The sequence below is a fragment of the Lepidochelys olivacea genome, assembly GCF_965140295.1.
Source record: "Lepidochelys olivacea isolate rLepOli2 genome assembly, chromosome: 1".
NCBI classification, from domain to species: domain Eukaryota; kingdom Metazoa; phylum Chordata; order Testudines; family Cheloniidae; genus Lepidochelys; species Lepidochelys olivacea.
In genome coordinates this window covers 244,099,070-244,118,427 of record NC_140411.1, presented here as the reverse complement: position 1 = coordinate 244,118,427, position 19,358 = coordinate 244,099,070, and the positions used below count along the sequence as shown (strand labels likewise).

Here is a 19,358-nt window from a genome sequence, read left to right as displayed (position 1 = left end):
CAACGCTCGGCATGGTTGTTTCCTGGAAGCACATGGCTCGGGGACATAGCAAGACAGACAGACACCATGTGGCCATTGCCACGACAGTAGAAACACAAGTACTCTCACCACTGGTCCAGTCAGGTCCATGCCACGTCCACCTATGTGGGCTTGCGTGGGTCAGCCTTTGCAGGGGTTGTGGGCAGTGCCTGGATGCAGGGTGGAATCCCTTTCCTTTCAAGATGCCATTCCCTGAGTCTGGTGTTGATTTGGAGACCCAACTTAATAAATGAATCTAGATCAGTGGGAGGCTCCACACAGGCAAGCTCATCTTTTATTTCTTCGCTGAGAGCAAGACAGAACTGGTGTAGCTGGGCCACCTCATTCCAAGCCCTATCCACCGCCAGGCATCCAAAGCAGGCTGCATATGTTGCAGTTGACCCCAAGGCCTGGTGGAGTCTCTGTAGGGCTGCCTCTGCAGTGCGAGCTTGGTGTGGGTCATCGAAGATTGTCATAGTGGCCCTCAGGAAGGTGTAGGCCTCTAGCAGTGGGGTAGGGGTAGGCATAGGTGCTCTAGCAGAGCAGTCACTGTGTCCAGGCCCTCACCTGTTGGAAAATCATGACTAATCCCACCTTTGCCTGGTCCATCTGGTAGGCATTGGGCCATGGCTGGAAATGGAGCCCCTAAATTTGCTACAAGTCCCATTGTAGAACTCTGGTAATGGTACTGTGCATTTGGGTCTTGATGGCACCATGGGTCCTATGATCTGTTCTTGCAGGGTGCATTTTTCTGCCTGAAGCTGGTCCACTGCAACATGTAAGGCTTGGTTTTCCACCTTTAGTGAGCAGTCTGCTCCTGGAGGCTCAGTGGCCCCTATGGCAAAATACCCATAGCTGCTGGAACTAGGGATGCTGGGGTGCTGCTGCACCCCGTAGCTTGAAGTAGTTTCCACTATACAGAGGGTTTACAGTTTGGTTCAATGGCTAGCAACACCCCCACTATACAAATTGTTCCAGCGCCCCTGACCGTACGTGTGGGTTCCATACCCTTTTCAGGTAAGATGAGTCTAGGAGGAAACTGAAGTGGTCTGAGCAAACTGTACTGCCTGGTGGCTGAGGCAGGATTGGGAGCAGTCTGGAGCAGTATTCAAGTGTGCGCCAATGGTCAGGTAGCCAGCAGGTCAATTCATATCAGAGGCAATCTGGAGCAATGGTCAGAGTTCTCTCAGGCATCAGTAGCCGGAAGATCCAATCCAAGGGGCCAGTTCAGTGGACTGGGGAGGCGAGGTCAGGCAAAGCAGCAAGGTAGGGTCAGGTGAGGCAGCAGGGCAAGGGGGTCTAGGGAACAACTAGCAGGCAATGGTCTGTAGCTCAGACAGCTTCCTCTTGCTGTTGGGGCCTTTCTATAGACCAGGTATCCAACGAGAGTGCAGCCTTCTCCATCCAGTCAGGGGCCTGTGGTATGGCTGCTGTGGGCCTGTAAGCCTTGAGCACTAAGGCTGTTGGTTAGGGGACTGGTTCAATGTATCACCATGGTTCAGTGGCTAAGGAAGCCAGCTAAGGAGCTGGCAGGCATGGCTTCAATAGTGGAGTCCCAATATACTTGATTTGTTAACTTTTTGTGCAGCACTTTGAGCACCTTGAATGAAAGGTGCTGGACAATAACAAAACAGGAGTTGTGTCACTGACTGGCCAAGCTAAATATTTCCAGGGGAAGAGGGAGGTTTAGGCTCCCATTACTATAAAACTCCAGAAGGAAAGGATGTAACCTGAAGTTATCACTGTTGTTTCTTCTTTTTCTTTGAGGTGGGTTTTCACATCTCTTTCCCCCTCCTCTTTGCAGGATATGGGAGCTGGAGGGAACTGGCTAAAGCTCTGGCAAACAGGAACATCCCTGCTGTGGACCCAAACCTTCAGTTTTACTATCCTGAGAAGCCACTACATCAGGTAAGGAGGCTCAGGGGTGGTCTTAAACATTCAGGGGAAAATTCTCCTTCTAGATCTGCATGGCAGATCCCAGCTCCTGTATTCATCTCTCCCTACATGCACAGAATGAGAACAGGCCATGGACCAAATTCTGATCTCAATTATAATGATCTCAATTACACCAATGTAAATACAGAACAACTCCACTGCAGTTTAATGGAGTTAGGTTGGATTTACATCAGTACAATGGAGGGATAACTAAGAATGATGAGATGAAATTAAGAAAAGGAGAACTTAGGCTAAAAGCTAGTGTTGTGTGGGATCCTGCGTGTCAAGCGGGCCGCCCCAGTTGGCCCAGTGTAGGGTTGGTACACCCCGTTGCACAAGCATTAGGTCTCCCTATGGGATCAGGCAATTGCTGTAAAGAGGGCCCAGGACCCCTGGTGGGGCCGAGCAAACGGTCTGCAGCCCCTGGGTTGGGCAGAGCAAAGTAAAAAGTCTATGGCCCCATAGCCTCGTGGCTGAGGCAGGCAATAGTTGTGGTTCTGACCCTGGGCAGGGCAGAACAAACAATCAGTCTGCAGCCCCTGGGCAATCAGTCTGCAGCCCCAGAGCAAGCAAACAGTAACCATGCCTAGTGGCAGGTGTGTGGTGGGGAGGTAGGGGAACCTTGGCCCACCCTACTCCACCAGGTTCCGACCCAGGGCCCTATGAAGCTGGGAAATTCCCTGTTAAGGGTTTAAGCTCAGCTTCTATTACATTCCCTGGGTCATTTCCTCCACAAGGTGCATTTCAGGCATCTCCTCAGCTGGCAGTGGCTCGGCATCCCAGTCAGTCTCTGCGGTCAGCTAGTCGTCCTCAGCATAGTCCAGGTACACGATTCCTACCATTTGGAGAGTCGCAGGTGCTTCTGCAGGAGCCTGCAGCACACATCCTTCCTCCTCCTCAGCCAGCCCAGGCTGAGCTGGCCTGCCTCCGTTTAGCTGTCCCTTCCCCCTGGAGCATGCGCAGCAGGGGCGATGGGGTGTGGTCTCCTGTGCCCACAGTGATTGGTCAGGCACTGCAGGGTTGGTACACCCCATCACAGCAAGGGAAAAGCTCGTAATGAATGGTGAGACGTATCACACTAAGGAATAGTCTTCCAAAGGAAGTGTTAGAGATTGGTCAAAGCACTGGAGAATAAACAGATGTTAACAACTAATTTACAGCTCAAAGTTTGTGAAGGGGACAAAGATAGTTATTAGGGTGACTTGGGTCCTCCAGCTGACATGAATGAGAATAGAGACTAGATTAGTGCAGGCTAGTTATGTAGAAATATATTGGAGAGAAGCAGACCATGATGTTGGAAATCCACAGACTGAAACTTACATACTTTGGTCACATTAGGCATAGAGATGGAAATAACTTTGAGAAAGTTATTATGGAAGGAACGGAGGAGGGTCATCATAGTACGTAGATCAGCAAGGAGATGGATGGATGGTCACTAGAAGGTCAGCTGCTGAGTGCTCGAAGTTAGTGATGGATCTTGAAGGCTTTTCAAAATTCTGTTATGATGTCACTGATATTGAGGCATGAATAAATGGATTTAATTAGCTTATGCCTTGACTACACAACACAGTTTTGTTGGCAAAAGGCAGCTTTTGGCGGCAAAACAGTGAAGGTATTGTGACAAAGTTCCTGCTCTACCTTGGTGGGTCTTGCACTTATTGGCGTATTTGCTCACCTTGGAGCTTCACGGCAGCCCTCAGCTTGGCCATTTTTCTGAACCCACAGTCCAGGTCGACTCCTCCTGTGTCTGACCAGGAGTTGGGAGGATTTGGGGGGAACCCGGGCCCGCCCTCTACTCCGGGTTCCGGCCCAGGGCCCTGTGGAATGCCGCTGTCTAGAGTGCCTCCTGGAACAGCTGTGCGACAGCTACAACTCCCTGGGCTACTTCCCCATGGCCTCCTCCCAACACCTTCTTTATCCTCACCATAGGACCTTCCTCCTGGTGTCTGATAATGCTTGTACACCTCAATCCTCCAACAGTCCGCGTTCTCACTCTCAGCTCCTAGTGCCTCTTGCTCCCAGCTCCTCACATGCACACCACAAACTGAAGTGAGCTCCTTTTTAAAACCCAGGTGCCCTGATTAGCCTTCCTTAATTGATTCTAGCAGCTTCTTGATTGGCTGCAGGTGTTCTCATCAGCCTGTCTTAATTGTCTCCAGAAGGTTTCTGATTGTTCTGGAACCTTCCCCGTTACCTTACCCAGGGAAAAGGGACCTACTTAGCCTGGGGCTAATATATCTGCCTTCTATTACTCTCCTATAGCCATCTGGCCTGACCCTGTCACAGTATACACACTGCAATGCCACTTTTGGCAACAACACTCTTCAGTTTTGGCAACAAAATAAAACCACCTCAACAAGGGACATAAGGCTTTTTGTGCAAAAGTTTTGTCGACAAAGTGCCAGTGTAGACACCATGCTTGATTTTATTGCTTTAATTGGCCTCCAGAAGGTGTCCCACAATGCCCATCCTGACCGCTCTGGTCAGCAGTTTCAACTCCACTGCCCTGCAACCAGGTAAACAACCATCTGCCACTTGCCCTTTAAAACCCCCAGAATTTTGCTTTGTTTGCTCGGCGTGGAGATATCACATCGCATCTTCCCAGCTGACCATTACGGCTCCACACAGCAGACGCTCTCTCACTTGGACCACTGCGGAGCTGCTGATTCTGATCAGTATATGGGGAGAGAAGGCTGTGCAGTCCTAGCTGCGCTCCAGCTGTAGGAATTTCAATACCTACAGGCAGATTTCTCGAGGCTTGTGTAAAAAGGACTATGATCAGGGCATGGTGCAGTGCAGAGCAAAGATCAAGGAGCTGAGGCAGGTGTACCAGAAGGCGATGGAGGCAAAGTGTCACTCCTGTGCTGCACCAAAGACCTGCCATTTCTATAAGAGCTGGATGCTATCCTCGGTGGCAACCCCACCTCCACTGCCAAGAGTCCTGGGGATACTTCAGCAAGCCTGGAGCTGGCAGAAAGTGGACCTAGCCCAAAGGACAAAATCATTGACGAAGAGGTGGAGTTAGACGATGATGTGGAGCCCACTGCAGGGTTTCCTGGTGGTGTGTCCAGTCAGGAGCTTTTCTCCACTCTGGAGGTGTCTAGCCAGTCTTGGCAGTCACACTCTGGTGAGCAAGAAGCAGGAGAGGAGATGCCTGGTAAGTGGCTTTGCTTTGTGAAGTGCAGAGGTGGGTTGAGGGCATAGAAATGTACAAGGCTGGCTGTGTTTCTGTGTGCTGGACATTTCCCTGAGCAGCTAAGAAGTACAGCGGAACAGGGTGTTGATGCACACTGAGATTTCATGGGAATCCTCCAGAGAGATCTCTAGGAAAGTTTCCTGGAGGTACCTGGCAATCCTCTGCCAAAGGTTCCTTGGCAGAGCTGCTTTGTTCCTTTCCCCATTGAAGGAAACTTTCCTGGGCCATTCTGCAATCATGTGCACAGGGACCAAAGCAGCACACAGATGAGCAGAATAGGAACTGGGTCAGAAACCGCAAGTGTGCACTAGAAGCACCCTTGCTTCCTTGCATACCCTCAGGACTGAGATATCTGATACAATGACCCCCGCCTGTGGAAAAGTGTGGGAAAATTTAGACTATTGTCCCTAGTCAAGTGCCCATCGACCCTTTCATATTGCTGTTCTTCCCATGTAGAATGCCCTCTGTCCCAGGGTAAACTGACCAAACTTGTGGTGTTCACCGACATGTGTACTTGTCAAGGGACAGTGAGAAAGTGATTGGTATGTTATTAGAGGTGTATTTTACTGTACTGTTTAAATGCTGTGTGTGTACTTAATAATCATGCTTTTATGTATTGTTCCTTGTGCTTCTGCAGATGTGGCCTTTAGAGGCACCACCTACTCACCAGCAGAGCACCTCCACCAGATAAGTAAATGCCTGAGACAGAGCAAGGAGGACATGTTCTGGGAGCTGCTGCAATACTCAGATGCAGAAAAGAGGGAATGCGTGGAGTGGAGGGAAATCAAAAGGCAGGACAGGAAAAAAAAAGAGGCCTGTTAAGGACGCTACTAAGAGGATGATTAAAGTTATGGAGGAGAAAACTAAGATGCTGAAGTCCCTCATAACACTATAGACTGAGCAGATGCATGCTTGCCCTCTCCATAAGCATATTCAGAACTCTTTCCCATGCCCTCCCTAAACTCCACCTGAGCATTCTTTTCTGCTTTCCGGGACTTCTTGCTTTCCTGTTCACTCCACCTCACGGACATTTTTTCAAATGATAGCTGGACTTATGCACAGCTCTGAAAGTCAGCCCTTCCTTGGTACCTCCTTTCCCAGCAAGTGTGTATGTGGTGGTGGTGGTGTTTTCTCTGCAATAAAAGAAAAGTTTTTTAATGAATGATAAGTAATCTTTATTTGTTTCCTGAAAATTGTGATATCAGGCAGCAGCAAGACATACACAAGCAGTTTAATCATTTGCTTACTGGAATCCTAGGCCACAAAAATCACAAGTACTTCCTAGGAAAACTCAATTTCATTAAGCATTGCGGTCCCGAGAATAGTAATATACATTACTGGTTCTCATTTTCAGAGTGTTGCCTCAAAGACTCCCTGATTCGAATTGCCCCCACCTTGTGCCCCTCTAATAGCCCTGGTATATGGCTGCTCAAATTCAGCAGCCAGGCGGTCTGCCTCAGCAGTCCACCCTGAGCAAACTTTTCACCCTTACCTTCACAAATATTGTGCAACGTACAGCACATGGCTATGACCATGGAAATATTATCCTCACTGAGGTCTAACCTGCCATAAAGTCATCACCCTTTAATCTGCCAAATGCACATTCTATGGTCGTCCTGCACCTATTCAGCCTATGAACTGCTCCTTACTGCTATCCAGGTTTCCTGTGTAAGGTTTCATGAGCCATGTCATTAACAGGTATGCTGGGTCTTCCAGGATCACTATGGGCATTTCAACATTCCCCACTTTAATCTTCTGGTCTGGAAAGAAAGTCCCTGCTTGCAGCTTTCTGTACAGGCCGGTGTTCCCGAAGATACATGCATCATGCACCTTTCCAGACCCCCACCACCCTTGATGTCAGTGAAACGCCAGTGGTGATTCACAAGTGCCTGCAACACTATGGAGAAGTACCCCTTCCTACTGATGTACTCCGTCGCAAAGTGGTCCGGTGCCAAAACTGGAATATGTGTGCCATCTGTGGCCCCTCCGCAGTTCGGGAAACCCATTTCTGGAAAGCCATCCACTATTTCACATACATTGCCAAGACTCACGGTCCTTTGTAGCAGGATGCGATTAACAGACCCGCACACTTGCTTTAAGACACCCCCAACGGTCGACTTTCCAACTCCAAACTGATTTGTGACCAATTGGTCGCAGTCTGGAGTCACCAAGCTTCCACACTGCAATCGCCATATGCTTCTTCACTGAGAGGGCAGCTCTCATTTTGGTGTCCTTGCGCCATAGAGCTGGGGTGAGCTCTGCACACTGTTCCAGAAAGGTAGCCACTGCTTGTCATCCCAGACCTGAATGACGATGTGATCTCACCACTCAGTCCAAAAGCAACAGTCCACCATGTGCAACTGTTCCGTGAATGCCAAAAGTAATCTAATGTTGCTCCTATCCATGTCAGACAGCACATCAGGCAACTGTGAATCCTGTTGAGTTAGGAACTTCACAATAAACTGCACTTCCATCCATGATGTGTTAATGGCAGAAGAGCATTGGAGAGCAGTGCGGGATCCATCCTTTCACACAGAGATGGTGGGATGAACAGCAAACAAGAAAAATGCCACCAACCAAAGACAGAAGCACATGGAATGCTTGGACGGAAAGCAATGCATCATGGGACATTGAGCCCAGACCCATAATGTGCTGCAATCCACTTCACCTTTCCACAAGACCTAGCGGCAGAAGGTGTCCGGCGGAACTTGTGGGATAGCTATCGACAGTGCACAGCTCTCAATGTCGATATTAGTGCCCCAAGTGTGGGCACGCTCTGCAGACAGAGGGAGTGTAGTGTGAACAGGAAATACTGGTTTTCTTATGCACTTTTTGATCCGACAAAACTCTGTAGTGTAGACAAGGCCTTAGTCATCAGTCCCAAAGGCAGAGTGTGCTTATGTTTCACTACACCTGTGACTGATCAGGAATTTTTTAACAAAATGTTTTTTTCATTGGGGAAAAGATCAGTTTTAATGAATTTCTCACTTTGACAAATTTTGGGAGGAAAAAATGCAATATTGTAAAAAAAAACCAAAACCCCTCATTTCAACATTGTCTAAATGAGAAATTCCCTTTTACTGGGGTAGGGGTGGGGGGTTTAAAAGGACTGTTTAGAAATTTAAGCTAATTATAGTAAAAACAAACTGAAACAAAGTGTAAAAGGTCAAAATCAAAATGAAATGTTCAACTGACCCACACCTATATACCCCTCCCCTCCCCCAAGGTGTTGTTTTGTGCACATTTGCAATTTCGACTTTTCATCCTGAATCAGGATTGAAAAAATTATCAGTCTCAAAAAATTTCCTGGGCTGGGAGGACATTTTCCAACCCAGTACTACTTGTAGGCTTTTAGAAGCCACTGGGCACTTGCTGTTTGCTCACATGCAGGGGCGCTGAAACAATTTGTATGGTGGGAGTCCTGAGAGTCATTGAACCAAACTGTAAAGCCTGAATATGATGGAAACCACTCCTGCACCCCCCACCCCCTAGTTCCAGCACCCATGCTCACATGGACTTGTGAAAGCTTTTCAACCTTGTGTGTATGTGATCAGTCACTTATAAGATGATTTTTTTTCTTTTATCTACATGTCTCTTAGAACCAAGAGCAGCAAAGAGGTGCAAGGAATAGGTCTGTTTTTCCAGCCGGGGAAAACTCCGTCCCTTGGATCCCAGAGGTTGGTGTTTTCTGGAACCATTTTCTATCAGAGGATTGTAACTAGAGGCTTCTGTTTCTTTGGGAGTCCAGTGTCTCCCACCCCCATCCCTGTTTAATGAAAGCTTTGGTTCTGCAAACCAAAGAAAAAATCTGGAAAGACAGGAATCCCCAGATTCCTGGAGATTTGGCTTCTGACCCAGCCACTCAGGCACCAGAAATCCACCCTCAGCCTCTGGAAAGCAGCCAAATTGCTACCCCCTTAAAGGTGATGTTTGTTCAGAGCTGAGAATGTGTAGTACGAAGAATTCAACAGGCAAATACATGACTGTGACATGTAAGTGTCTCACACTGTGCTATTGCTGTGGTATTTGCCTGTTGTACAACCCCTGTATCTTGTGCATAGAGGTCTTGTCACTTCACTGACACTTCTGGTGAGCAGAGACCTTCTCAGGTGACCCTTGAGAACCTGAGTAAACATTTCCTTTATGCCTCATTTATTCTTCCCTCCACTGTCCCCTTATTGTACTACTTCTCTTCAGATAATGGAGCAATGCAGCATGTTGATAATGAGAGAAGCACCAACCACTGGGTGTTTTGCTAACTTAGTAAATTCCAAAAGCTGACTGGACACACACACAAATTAGAATGGCCTCTGCAGTTGCTCTAGCTAGGAAACAAACTACAGTCCTAATGCTTCAAGACAGAAGCTGATCACCAGCTGGAGGCAAGAAGAAATTTCCCCACTGGCTATAACATTGGACAGCTTGGGGCATGATGAGGGAGTTAAAGCTTTCCTTGAAGCATCCAGCAGTGGCCACTGTCTGACACAGAAAACCAGTCTAGAAGATGGACCATTACTGTGTTCTGCTGTGGCAACTGCTATGGTGACTGGTCACAGCTTGAGTCTGATGTAGTCCTTCCCTTGCATGGCATTGTCCCAGTGGCACGCTGTTTGCCTGGCACTTCATTCGGCCTCAGGGCTGCCTCTCAGATGAGCAGCTACTGTCAGAAGGGCATCAGGATGCCACAGTTGGTATTGCTTCTATGCACATGATATGTCTAACTTCTCTCCTCTCCCACAGTGTCAGTGATGGGCATTTGTGCCTCCCTGGCCAGCATAGGGCTTTGCTCATTGACTCTAATTCCCAGCGGTCGCTCAGAACAATGTGAAGCATGCTTGTCTCTGGTGCCCACGTGATTTGGTGCCCACGTGATTTGTCTTAGGAAGACCCATTGCTGGCAAGTTCGCATCCTATGAAGTGAGCTGTAGCTCATTAAAGCTTATGCTCAAATAAATTTGTTAGTCTCTAAGGTGCCAGAAATACTTCTTTTCTTTTTGAGAAGTGTGACTGTGGCATGTGCTTTGTACCCTGGAGAGGCAGGACACCACAAGCAGGACAAGTGCCAACCCTCACCATGCCAGACACAAGACAGTTTCACTCCCCTGTGCAGTGCTGTGCTAGGCAAAGCACAGACCAAGGGCATAAACCTTCTCCTTCTGCGGCGCTGCCAAATAGGAAACAAGTAGAGAGCTCCAAGCGATGCTGCACTATGCAAAGCAAAGGGAGAGGGCCTCAGCCTGGATTGGGGCAGCACCTCACCAATGGCTGGTGAGTGCCTGGAACCAGGACATCCTGTGTCATTCTCTGTATTGCTCTCTGTAAAAACAATGCTCTGCTGTGTAGCAAGGCTGATGGGACAGAGCTGTAGAGGAAGAACAAGGATTGGTTAGGGAGGGACAGGATTATTGTTAATATTAATATTATTTTAGTAATTCCTAGAGGGCCCCAATCATAGATGGGGCCCCCATAGTGTAGGCACTGATAATGCACCTAACAAAGACAGTCCCTGCCCCAAACAGCGCCCTTCTCCCCCCCCCCCGCTCTCCTGCTGGTAATTGCTCACCTTAAGTGATCACTCTCGTTACAGTGTGTATGGTAACACTCATTGTTTCATGTTCTCTATGTATATAAATCTCCCCACTGTATTTTCCACTGAATGCATCCAATGAAGTGAGCTGTAGCCACGAAAGCTTATGCTCAAATAAATTTGTTAATCTCTAAGGTGCCACAAGTACTCCTTTTCTTCCAGTGTTACTGTTTACACTGTGCCTGGTATAACACAGCCACTGAGGGAACAGATAGGACTAGAGAGCTGCTTGCTTTCCTGTTAATCACCTGTTGACAGTTTTAGAGGCTTAACTCTGCACAAATTAATTACTTGGGATCTATGATCCTATTGTGTCCCCTCTACGACATCTATAAGAACATAATTGCAGCCTGATTCCTGTGCTGGGGAGAGGAAGGGGCAGTTCCTACAGGTCATGAAGCCAGGCTTTGTTTGAACAGATGATGTATATTGCTGACAAACTTGAATAATTAAAGGGGTTTGAGTGACTTTGCAGCAGTGCAGTGCAGAGGGGGAGGGTTTTTTCCCCCTCTTGTGGCTCAGAAGACACTGCAGCAACATCCAGCTGCTTGCTCCTGAATGTCACCCAGTCAAGGGAGCTCGTGGAGGCAAGAGGAGGGGCCAGGGCTGCTCTGAGGAGACAGAAGAGTCTTGTAAACTTGTCTTACAGAATTTCTAATCGGTAGCACAATGTCTCCATTCTTCCCTGGCTCAGACCCTCTTTTTGTCCAGTTTATCTTCCCCAGGGCTGTGCATTCTTTGGATTGTAAGCAGCTGATTTGCCCCTGAAACGCCAAGTCATTGAAGATTAAATTAGGCAAGGCCTCTCCTCCCCTCCTGCTCCAGTTACAATCTAGGGAGTCACCTCTCCAGAGTTGTAACCTGGCCCCTGTGTCCCTTCACATTGCTGGTGGTTGTGTGTGTGTAGCGGTGCTTTATGTGGGTCTCTCATCTCTGCTCCCTTTTAGCCTTTCTTCCCCAGGTATCTTCACTCTAGAACAGGGCAACCTTTCAGAAGTGGTGTGCCGAGTCTTCATTTATTCACTCTAATTTAAAGTTTTGCGTGCCAGTAATACATTGTAACATTTTTAGAAAGTCTCTCTCTATAAGTCTATAATATACAACTAAACTATTGTTGTATGTAAAGTAAATAAGGTTTTTAAAATGTTTAAGACACTTCATTTAAAATTAAATTCAAATGCAGAGGCCCTCGGACCGGTGGCCAAGACCCAGGCAGTGAGAGTGCCACTGAAAATCAGCTCACGTGCTGCCTTTGGCACAAAGAAAAGGAGTACTTGTGGCACCTTAGAGACTAAAGGTTGCCTACCACTGCTCTAGAAGGAAGTGTTATTTCGTGGTGAGCCCCTAGTGTGGTGGGTTCAGAACAGAGGAAGACAGGCAGCGAAGAGGAACTTTTACTGTGTCTGAACCCGCCTCTTCCTTGAGGTAGTTTTTCCAGGTGGGGCTGGGTGCTGATAACCTAAAACTCCTTGCTGGAATAAGTGGAAATACTTAAGCCTATTAATATAAAACCAGGGATTCAAACATGCCAGCGCTAATTCAACACGTGAAACTGAGAGTGTCTGCTCCCCATCTTCCCTGCAAATGCTACTTTATAGTGATCACATACTGTCTGGATCCTCTCTCCTCCATACTCAGAGCACCTTGCTTTCAGCCTGACATCGAGTTTAGGGTGATGCTGGCCTGCAATAAACCATCCTCGCTGAACAATTCCCTTTGATCCCTGGTGCCAATTCTACCAGTACTATTATTGCAGGCAACTGCTGCGCCTGCCCTCCCGGGCACTGTGAAAATTATCTGGCCATACCTCCTACAGCCATTTTGATTCTGAGGGGGGCGCGTTTAGAGTAAGCACCTCCATAGGGTGTGGTAAAAAGAAGGAGGGGTAGAGGCAGAGAGAGGAAGGTGGTGGGGAGAGACCTGTGAGACAAATGGAACTCTCGTAACTGGGAATCAAAGAAGATCTTGTTATGACAACCTCTCCCGCATTGTGGCCCAGAGAGGATGCAGCTTCAGGGAGTGTTCCACCCTTCACAGCAGGAAGGAAGTCTCTGGTAGGAGACTCAGGGGTATGTGGGAAATAATCCCTCAGCAGCATGGGGAGTCTCTAAAGGTGAGAACAGGCTGGCAGTACAGCTAAGCAGGGGCATGGTCCAGTGGCTAGGGCACGGGGCTAGAAGTCAGGACTCCTGGGTCCCATGCCTAGCTCTGTCAATGACTTGCTGCGTGGCCTTTAGGAAATCACCTAGGCCAAAATTTTCCAAAGTTGTCACTTTGGAGTGGTGGGAGCCTCCACTTTTTGGCTTCTCAACCTGTTACACCTAAGGCCTGATTCTCAGAAGCACTGAGTACCCACAGCCTCCCTGGAGTCAATGGAAGTGGAGGCTGCTCAGCATCGCTGACAACCAGGCCTGAGGTGCCTCAACTCAGAACCCAAAATCAGAAGCCACATCTTAAAATATGACTGTCAGCCTCTCTCTGCCTCAGTGTCCCCATATGTAAAACGGGAATGACTGTGATACTTGCCTGCCATTGTGATATGCAGTGACAAGCGCCAATGATTATTCTTTTATTCTATTGTCCCAAATGGCAGCCAAAGTAATTTTTCACCCACTTCCTAGAGGGAGTGGTGACCTGAGCTGCAGAGGCAGGGAGAAAACAAGGGTTATAGGGTTTCAGTCTGCAGCTGCTGTGCTGATGACTCTTAAGGACCTAAAATTAAAGCCCAATTCCAGATTTCACTCCTTCAGCAGCCAGCACTTGTCCATTTGATAGCATTTCTCTGCTCCCCTCCAGGAGGGACATGGTCTCTGCAGCTCTTATTGTTCCCCTGTTGTTGTAGGTAAAGCCAGACTGCTCCAGTTCTGTTACCACCGAACTCTGCTGCTTTGGAAATGCCACTCTGAACCTGTGCACTGCTGTGCTAGGAATTACTGTTATTTGCTGTTATGTTTTCTCATGACCATAAGCTCAGCAAAAGGGAGGCCAGCCCATCAGCTCCTGACAGCTGGGCCTGCCAGAGGCTGCCCTCAGGTCACCTTGTAGAGCCCTGCTCTGCAGCCTTTGATCATAGTGATTTAGGGCCAGATTCTCATTTACATTAAGGGCCCGTTACACTGTCAGAGTGGTATGAAGAGGTCCCAGTGTTACTAAGAATATGTCCTGTAGTATTTGCTGTGCCATATCAGGCCACTGGTCTTAGTCTGACAGGCTGCTTCCTGCAGTCCTGATCAAACAACTGCTCTGTCTAATCAGATATCCTGATTAACTCACTTACTTTATTGTGACCTCTTCTCCTCCATCCCCATCTGTTTGTCTCCTCCACCTGTTGCTTCTTAAAATAACCTAGATTTAGGGCAGAGACTGTCTTACTGTGTGTACAGGGGACCTGATCCTTGACTGGTGTCTCTAGGCATTGCTACAGTCCTAATAATGACAATGCTGCAACGGATCAGACCGTTGATTCAGCTCTGGTGTCTCTCTCTGGAAGTGGCTGACATCTGATGCTTTGAAGGAAGGTAAAGGCCAACCTCAGCCTGAAGGATGCACTTAATTGTTCAGTGGTGTAGCTGAGGGTGAGGCAATTCCAGCAGTGATCAGTTTATGCCCTGGAGCATGAAATCTGAGTGCCCTTTACTTAATTTATAATGTAGTTAAAATGGGGCTCCACCAGCCTCTTTAAATCCAGTTTCTGACTTCCTTCAGAAGTGAATTGTACCATGACTGGCCTGCTTTGTGTCATCTACAATAACCTGAGCAAGTCTAGTCACTGACTTGTGAGCTCTCCATACTTAAGTCCTGCTCTGATGTCTCAGCTGCCACAGTTATGGCCCCTTTGAGGTCTTGGAGCCAGAGGAGAGCCTGCAGAGCTGCGATATTACCCATGAAGTAAGGGGCTGTGGAGCAGTAAAGGAACAGCCAAGTCTCTCCACAGCCTCTGGGTGTTCTTCTGCAAGAGGCATTTTATACTGCAGTATTCTTGCTGCACACGGTCCAGAGATGATGTGTGTAATTCCCTCCCCAGCAAGTGAAGGAGAAGACAGTATTACTTAGTAGTTAAAGTGTCACCCATTGTCAGAAGATGGGAGTTCTATTCCAGACGCTGCCACTGACTTGCTGTGGGACCATGGGCAAGTCACTTAAACTCTCTGGGCCTCAGCTTCTTTGTCTGTGAAATTGCTGTGACGGGTTGGATCACAGAAACCCCCTTGGAACTGCCACCTGATGTGCCAAGACTACTTCTGCTCCTGCTTTCCTGCCCTGTCAGCTTAGGACTTCAGTGCCCTGCCTGGTTTGAGCCAGACCCTCTAGCCTGCTGCAAACCCAGATCCAGGTCTGAACCACGTCCCCTAACAGTTGTAGGCTTAAGTGAAAGCAACTTAGGAAGTGTTCCTGCCTTTAACACTCAGATGCCCAACTCCCAATGGAGTCCAAACCCTAAATAAATCCATTTTACCCTGTATAAAGGGTAAACTCATAAATTGTTTGCTCTCTATAACACGGATAGAGAGATATGCACAGCTGTTTCCCCCCCCCCAACTATTAATACATTAATATGGGTTAATTAATAAGTAAAAAGTGATTTTATTAAATACAGAAAGTAGGATTTAAGTTGTTCCAAGTAGTAACAGAGAGAACAAAGTGAATTACCAAGCAAAATAAAATAAAGCACGCAAATCTAAGTCTAATACAGTAATAAAACTGAATACAGATAAAATCTCACCCTCAGAGATGTTTCAATACATTTCTTTCACAGACTGGAAGCCTTCCTAGTCTGGACATAGTCATTTCCCCGGTACAGCCCTTGTTCCAGCTCAGGTGGTAGCTAGGGGATTTCTCATGATGGCTCTCCTTCTTTGTTCTGTTCCACCCACTTATATATCTTTTGCATAAGGCAGGAATCGTTTGTTCCTCTCTGGGTTCCCACCCCCTCCTTCTCAGTGGAAAGAACCAGGCTAAAGATGGATTCCAGTAAGGTTTCATTACCCACTTGCCAACACACACATATACAAGAAGACTTACAAGTGAAACAGAGCCATCTACAGACAATTGTCCTGGTTAATAAAAAGAAAAGGAGTACTTGTGGCACCTGAGAGACTAACCAATTTATTTGAGCATAAGCTTTCGTGAGCTACAGCTCACTTCATCGGATGAAGTTCCGATGTTCCGATGAAGTGAGCTGTAGCTCACGAAAGCTTATGCTCAAATAAATTGGTTAGTCTCTCAGGTGCCACAAGTACTCCTTTTCTTTTTGCGAATACAGACTATCACGGCTGTTACTCTGAAACCTGTCCTGGTTAATGGGAGCCATCAAGATTCCAAACCGCCATTAGTGGCCCACACATTGCATAATTACAATAGGCCTTCAGAGTTATATTTTATATTTCTAGTTTCAGATACAAGAGTGATACATTTATACAAATAGGATGACCACACTCAGTAGATTATAAGCTTTGTAATACCTTATGAGACCTTTTGCATGAAGCATATTCCAGTTACATTATATTCACACTCACTAGCATATTTTTATAAAATCATATAGAGTGCGTCACAATGGCATAATAATACTTACCTGCCTTGAGAAAGAGCTTTGAGATCCTTGGGCCCAAATCTGTATATAGCTGCGTGGCATCATTGTCTGTTCACCTCACCTCAGAGATCTGTTCCATCATTGCTACCTTTATAGTAGATGCTTTCTATCATAGTGCCCTGCTTATTCCCAAGTACCCAACAGTGAGATCCTTCCAAGGATTTTGAATCCTTCACCAGAGGGACCTCATTGCCCTGGACCCTCTTTATTGTTCCTCTCTGTAATTCTGTACAGTTCAGTTAGCATCACCTTAGAGAATTAAACTTCTTTCTGTAGCCTTGCCTCTCCGCCTCTGATAGGCAGTACTGGAGTTCATTGTGGAAAGGCAGCTGCGGAGGAAAGGAGGAGACAGTGGGCTCCTGGCTGAAGTACAGCTGGCTCTAATGCAAAGCCTGAACCCAGGCAGAGCTAGTGAAGTGCTCATCATAGGAGCATTTCTTGCTCAGCTAGTGAGGGTGGAGCGCTGATGAGAAGCCAGGTAGGAGGCGGAGTGGATGTGAATAAAGTGTGTGTATTCTTGGGTGTAGAGAGGATTTTTGTGTGCAGGACCACAGTGCCCAGTTCACAAGGAGAGGTAGCGGGAGCACTGACCGTACGCAGCTCAGGAAGGTTTGATGCCAAGCCAGTCTGTTTCAGCCCATTGCCACAGGGTACGATTTTACTGGTTAAACAGAAACCTGGGCAAAACATCAAAATGAAGTAGTGTCTCTGCCCAATATGGGCTACAGCTCCCAGGGGCTTTTCCCACACTTCTCCCAGCTCCCTTGACCTGACCCAAGGACCAGCCTACCAGCTCTCTCCAATTCACGTACTCAGCTGAGCTTTTGCTGGCCTTCATAAGGACCAGATGCTTTTCAGGCTATCCCCTGGCTCCAAGCCTCTCAGCCTCAGCTGGGAGGCAGCTGGTTAGTCTCCCCTTAAAAGGGCCAGTCCCCCCGTGACATATCTTGTCCCAAGAGCCTTGCCGGGTCCGAGGATAAGTTTTACTGTTGATACTCTCACCCAGAGTTCAGTCTCTACCTTTTAAAGCTGCCAACTCAGCTTCCAGGGTCTCTAATGTCTCGTCTCATCCTTTTCTGCCAGGCTCTGGCTCTGCAGGAGAATTTCAGTGCCCAACTTCATCAGGTCCTCCTCCTGAAACAAGCACTGGTGCTGCTCATTGTTCTCTTCTTTTACTCCAAGGCAAACCAGCTCCTGCTCTCTTTATGGCTTGCATTCAAACCTTATCCCTTGAGGAGCATGTTTCTTCCAGCTCCTGCAAGCACTCTGCCATCTGAGTTGTGCAAAGACTTCAGTCCTGTTCTTGTCAGCCACAGAAATCCTCTTCCCCGGTTTCTCATCTACTCCTAGATTGGTGTGCTCAATAGCTGTCTGGACTGCTGCCATCACTGTCATGTCTGCCCCACACACCACCTCCAACTTTGTGCTGGCCTATAGATCCAGTCCTCTACATCCCCAGTCTGGGATAGGACCCCTGTCTCCTCCTGCTTCGCTTCAGGTGCCCGGGGCTGACATGGTTCAGTTAATAGTGTGTGGTGTTCTCCCCTTTTTACTCTTAGGCCTGAGGACAGTTTCTCTTGGTTCACAGACCCTGTTTTTCTCAGGGCCATCACCCACTTCTGAGGTCCCAGCCCTCAAAAGGCAATGCCTTTACTACATGTCCTATCTTCACACATCCAAAGTAGACCTTGGGATGACCCTTCCGCTACTGTGACCTGATATACCTTGCTCACAGCCTAGGGGACAAGCTGTTGGTAGGGGATCCCAGCCTATCCACTTGGGTGAAATAGCACCCCATTAGTGAGCACTCTTTAGATGTGCCCTGCTTTCCCTCATGAAAAATATACTACTGGTTTCCCTGCTACTCCAGGTTGTGGGAATGATTGGAGGCTGGTCGCTCATCCAGAATCCTATGGCTAGAGTTAACAAGAACATTCTCCCCTTCAGAGGTCTCCCCAGGTCAAGGCATCACCTCTTCTTGCCTTCCCAAGTGGGACACTCTTGGTCTGGCATGCTGCTCAGCTCCCTTCTGTTACCAGATGTGCCCGTTACTTTGGGGTATGCTCATTTATAAGGGTTACTCTTAGTTGGGGGGGGGGGTGTTCTGTGATTCTATTAATGTACTGCTTATGTCACTTGTGTGTTCATATGGAGCTCTACTCCTTCCTTCTGCAAGTTCCCTCCCAATGGAGCTATCCTGCAGGACCTAGGTTCCCCAGGACTGGGTTTCTCCAGCCCTAGAACCAGGTGAACACGCACACGCGCACACACACTAACAGAGCAAGTCTAAGCGAACCAGGTCAATCAGCACTCTCAAGCTGATCCCCTTATATGCCCCTGTATTCAACGGGCTGGGTCAAGCAGCACGTTCAAGCTGTCACCCTTATGTGCCCCTGGTCTCAATAGGCTGGGTCAAGCAGCACTTTCAGCTGCCCCCCTCTTATATGCCATAGGTTTAACACGTCCCTATCCCCACTTTCACGTCACAATTGTACTGGTAGTAACCCACTTGATGAGCAAACCCCACAGTATTTTTGGGCGCTACAGGGATCTTTAGCTTAGGTAAAAGAAGCATTGCTACAGAGTAAATGAGGAAGCTAAAAACGCTTAGGTAAAAGAAGCATTGCTACAGAGTAAATGAGGAAGCTAAAAACGCTTAGGTAAAAGAAGCATTGCTACAGAGTAAATGAGGAAGCTAAAAACACAAAAGAGTAAAGTTCAGAGAGCGAGAGAGAAGCAACCAGCTTAACCATAAAAGTTATTTATTGAATAATAGTGATAACTACACAAGGAGGGCTAAGCAAACATAACCGTTACATTTTTTAAGGTTAGTACCTGAGGTAGAAAAGAAAACAGAGAGCGAGAGAGAGAGGGATCTCACCCACTCCATGAGGCTTGAACTGTTCGGGGTTCCCAGGTGATGGTGGTAGCTCAAGGTCCTGAGTGCTGGAGACGGACAGAACCCCTAGTACAATCAGTCAGGACATGGAGTCCCAGTGCAACTAATGCAGAGTTTGGATCCACGCATTAGA

The 19,358-nt window shown here is 47.7% G+C and overlaps 1 protein-coding gene across 1 annotated transcript in view; it reads left to right on the top strand.

Moving 5' to 3' along the window:
• Positions 1 to 19,358, top strand: part of B4GALNT3 (beta-1,4-N-acetyl-galactosaminyltransferase 3) — a 98,493-nt gene that overhangs the window by 53,707 nt on the left and 25,428 nt on the right. Inside the window, exons 2-3 of the mRNA XM_084628546.1 lie at positions 1,823 to 1,926; positions 8,749 to 8,826. Coding sequence (XP_084484672.1) covers positions 1,823 to 1,926; positions 8,749 to 8,826 — 182 coding nt within the window. The remainder of the gene's footprint in view (positions 1 to 1,822; positions 1,927 to 8,748; positions 8,827 to 19,358) is intronic.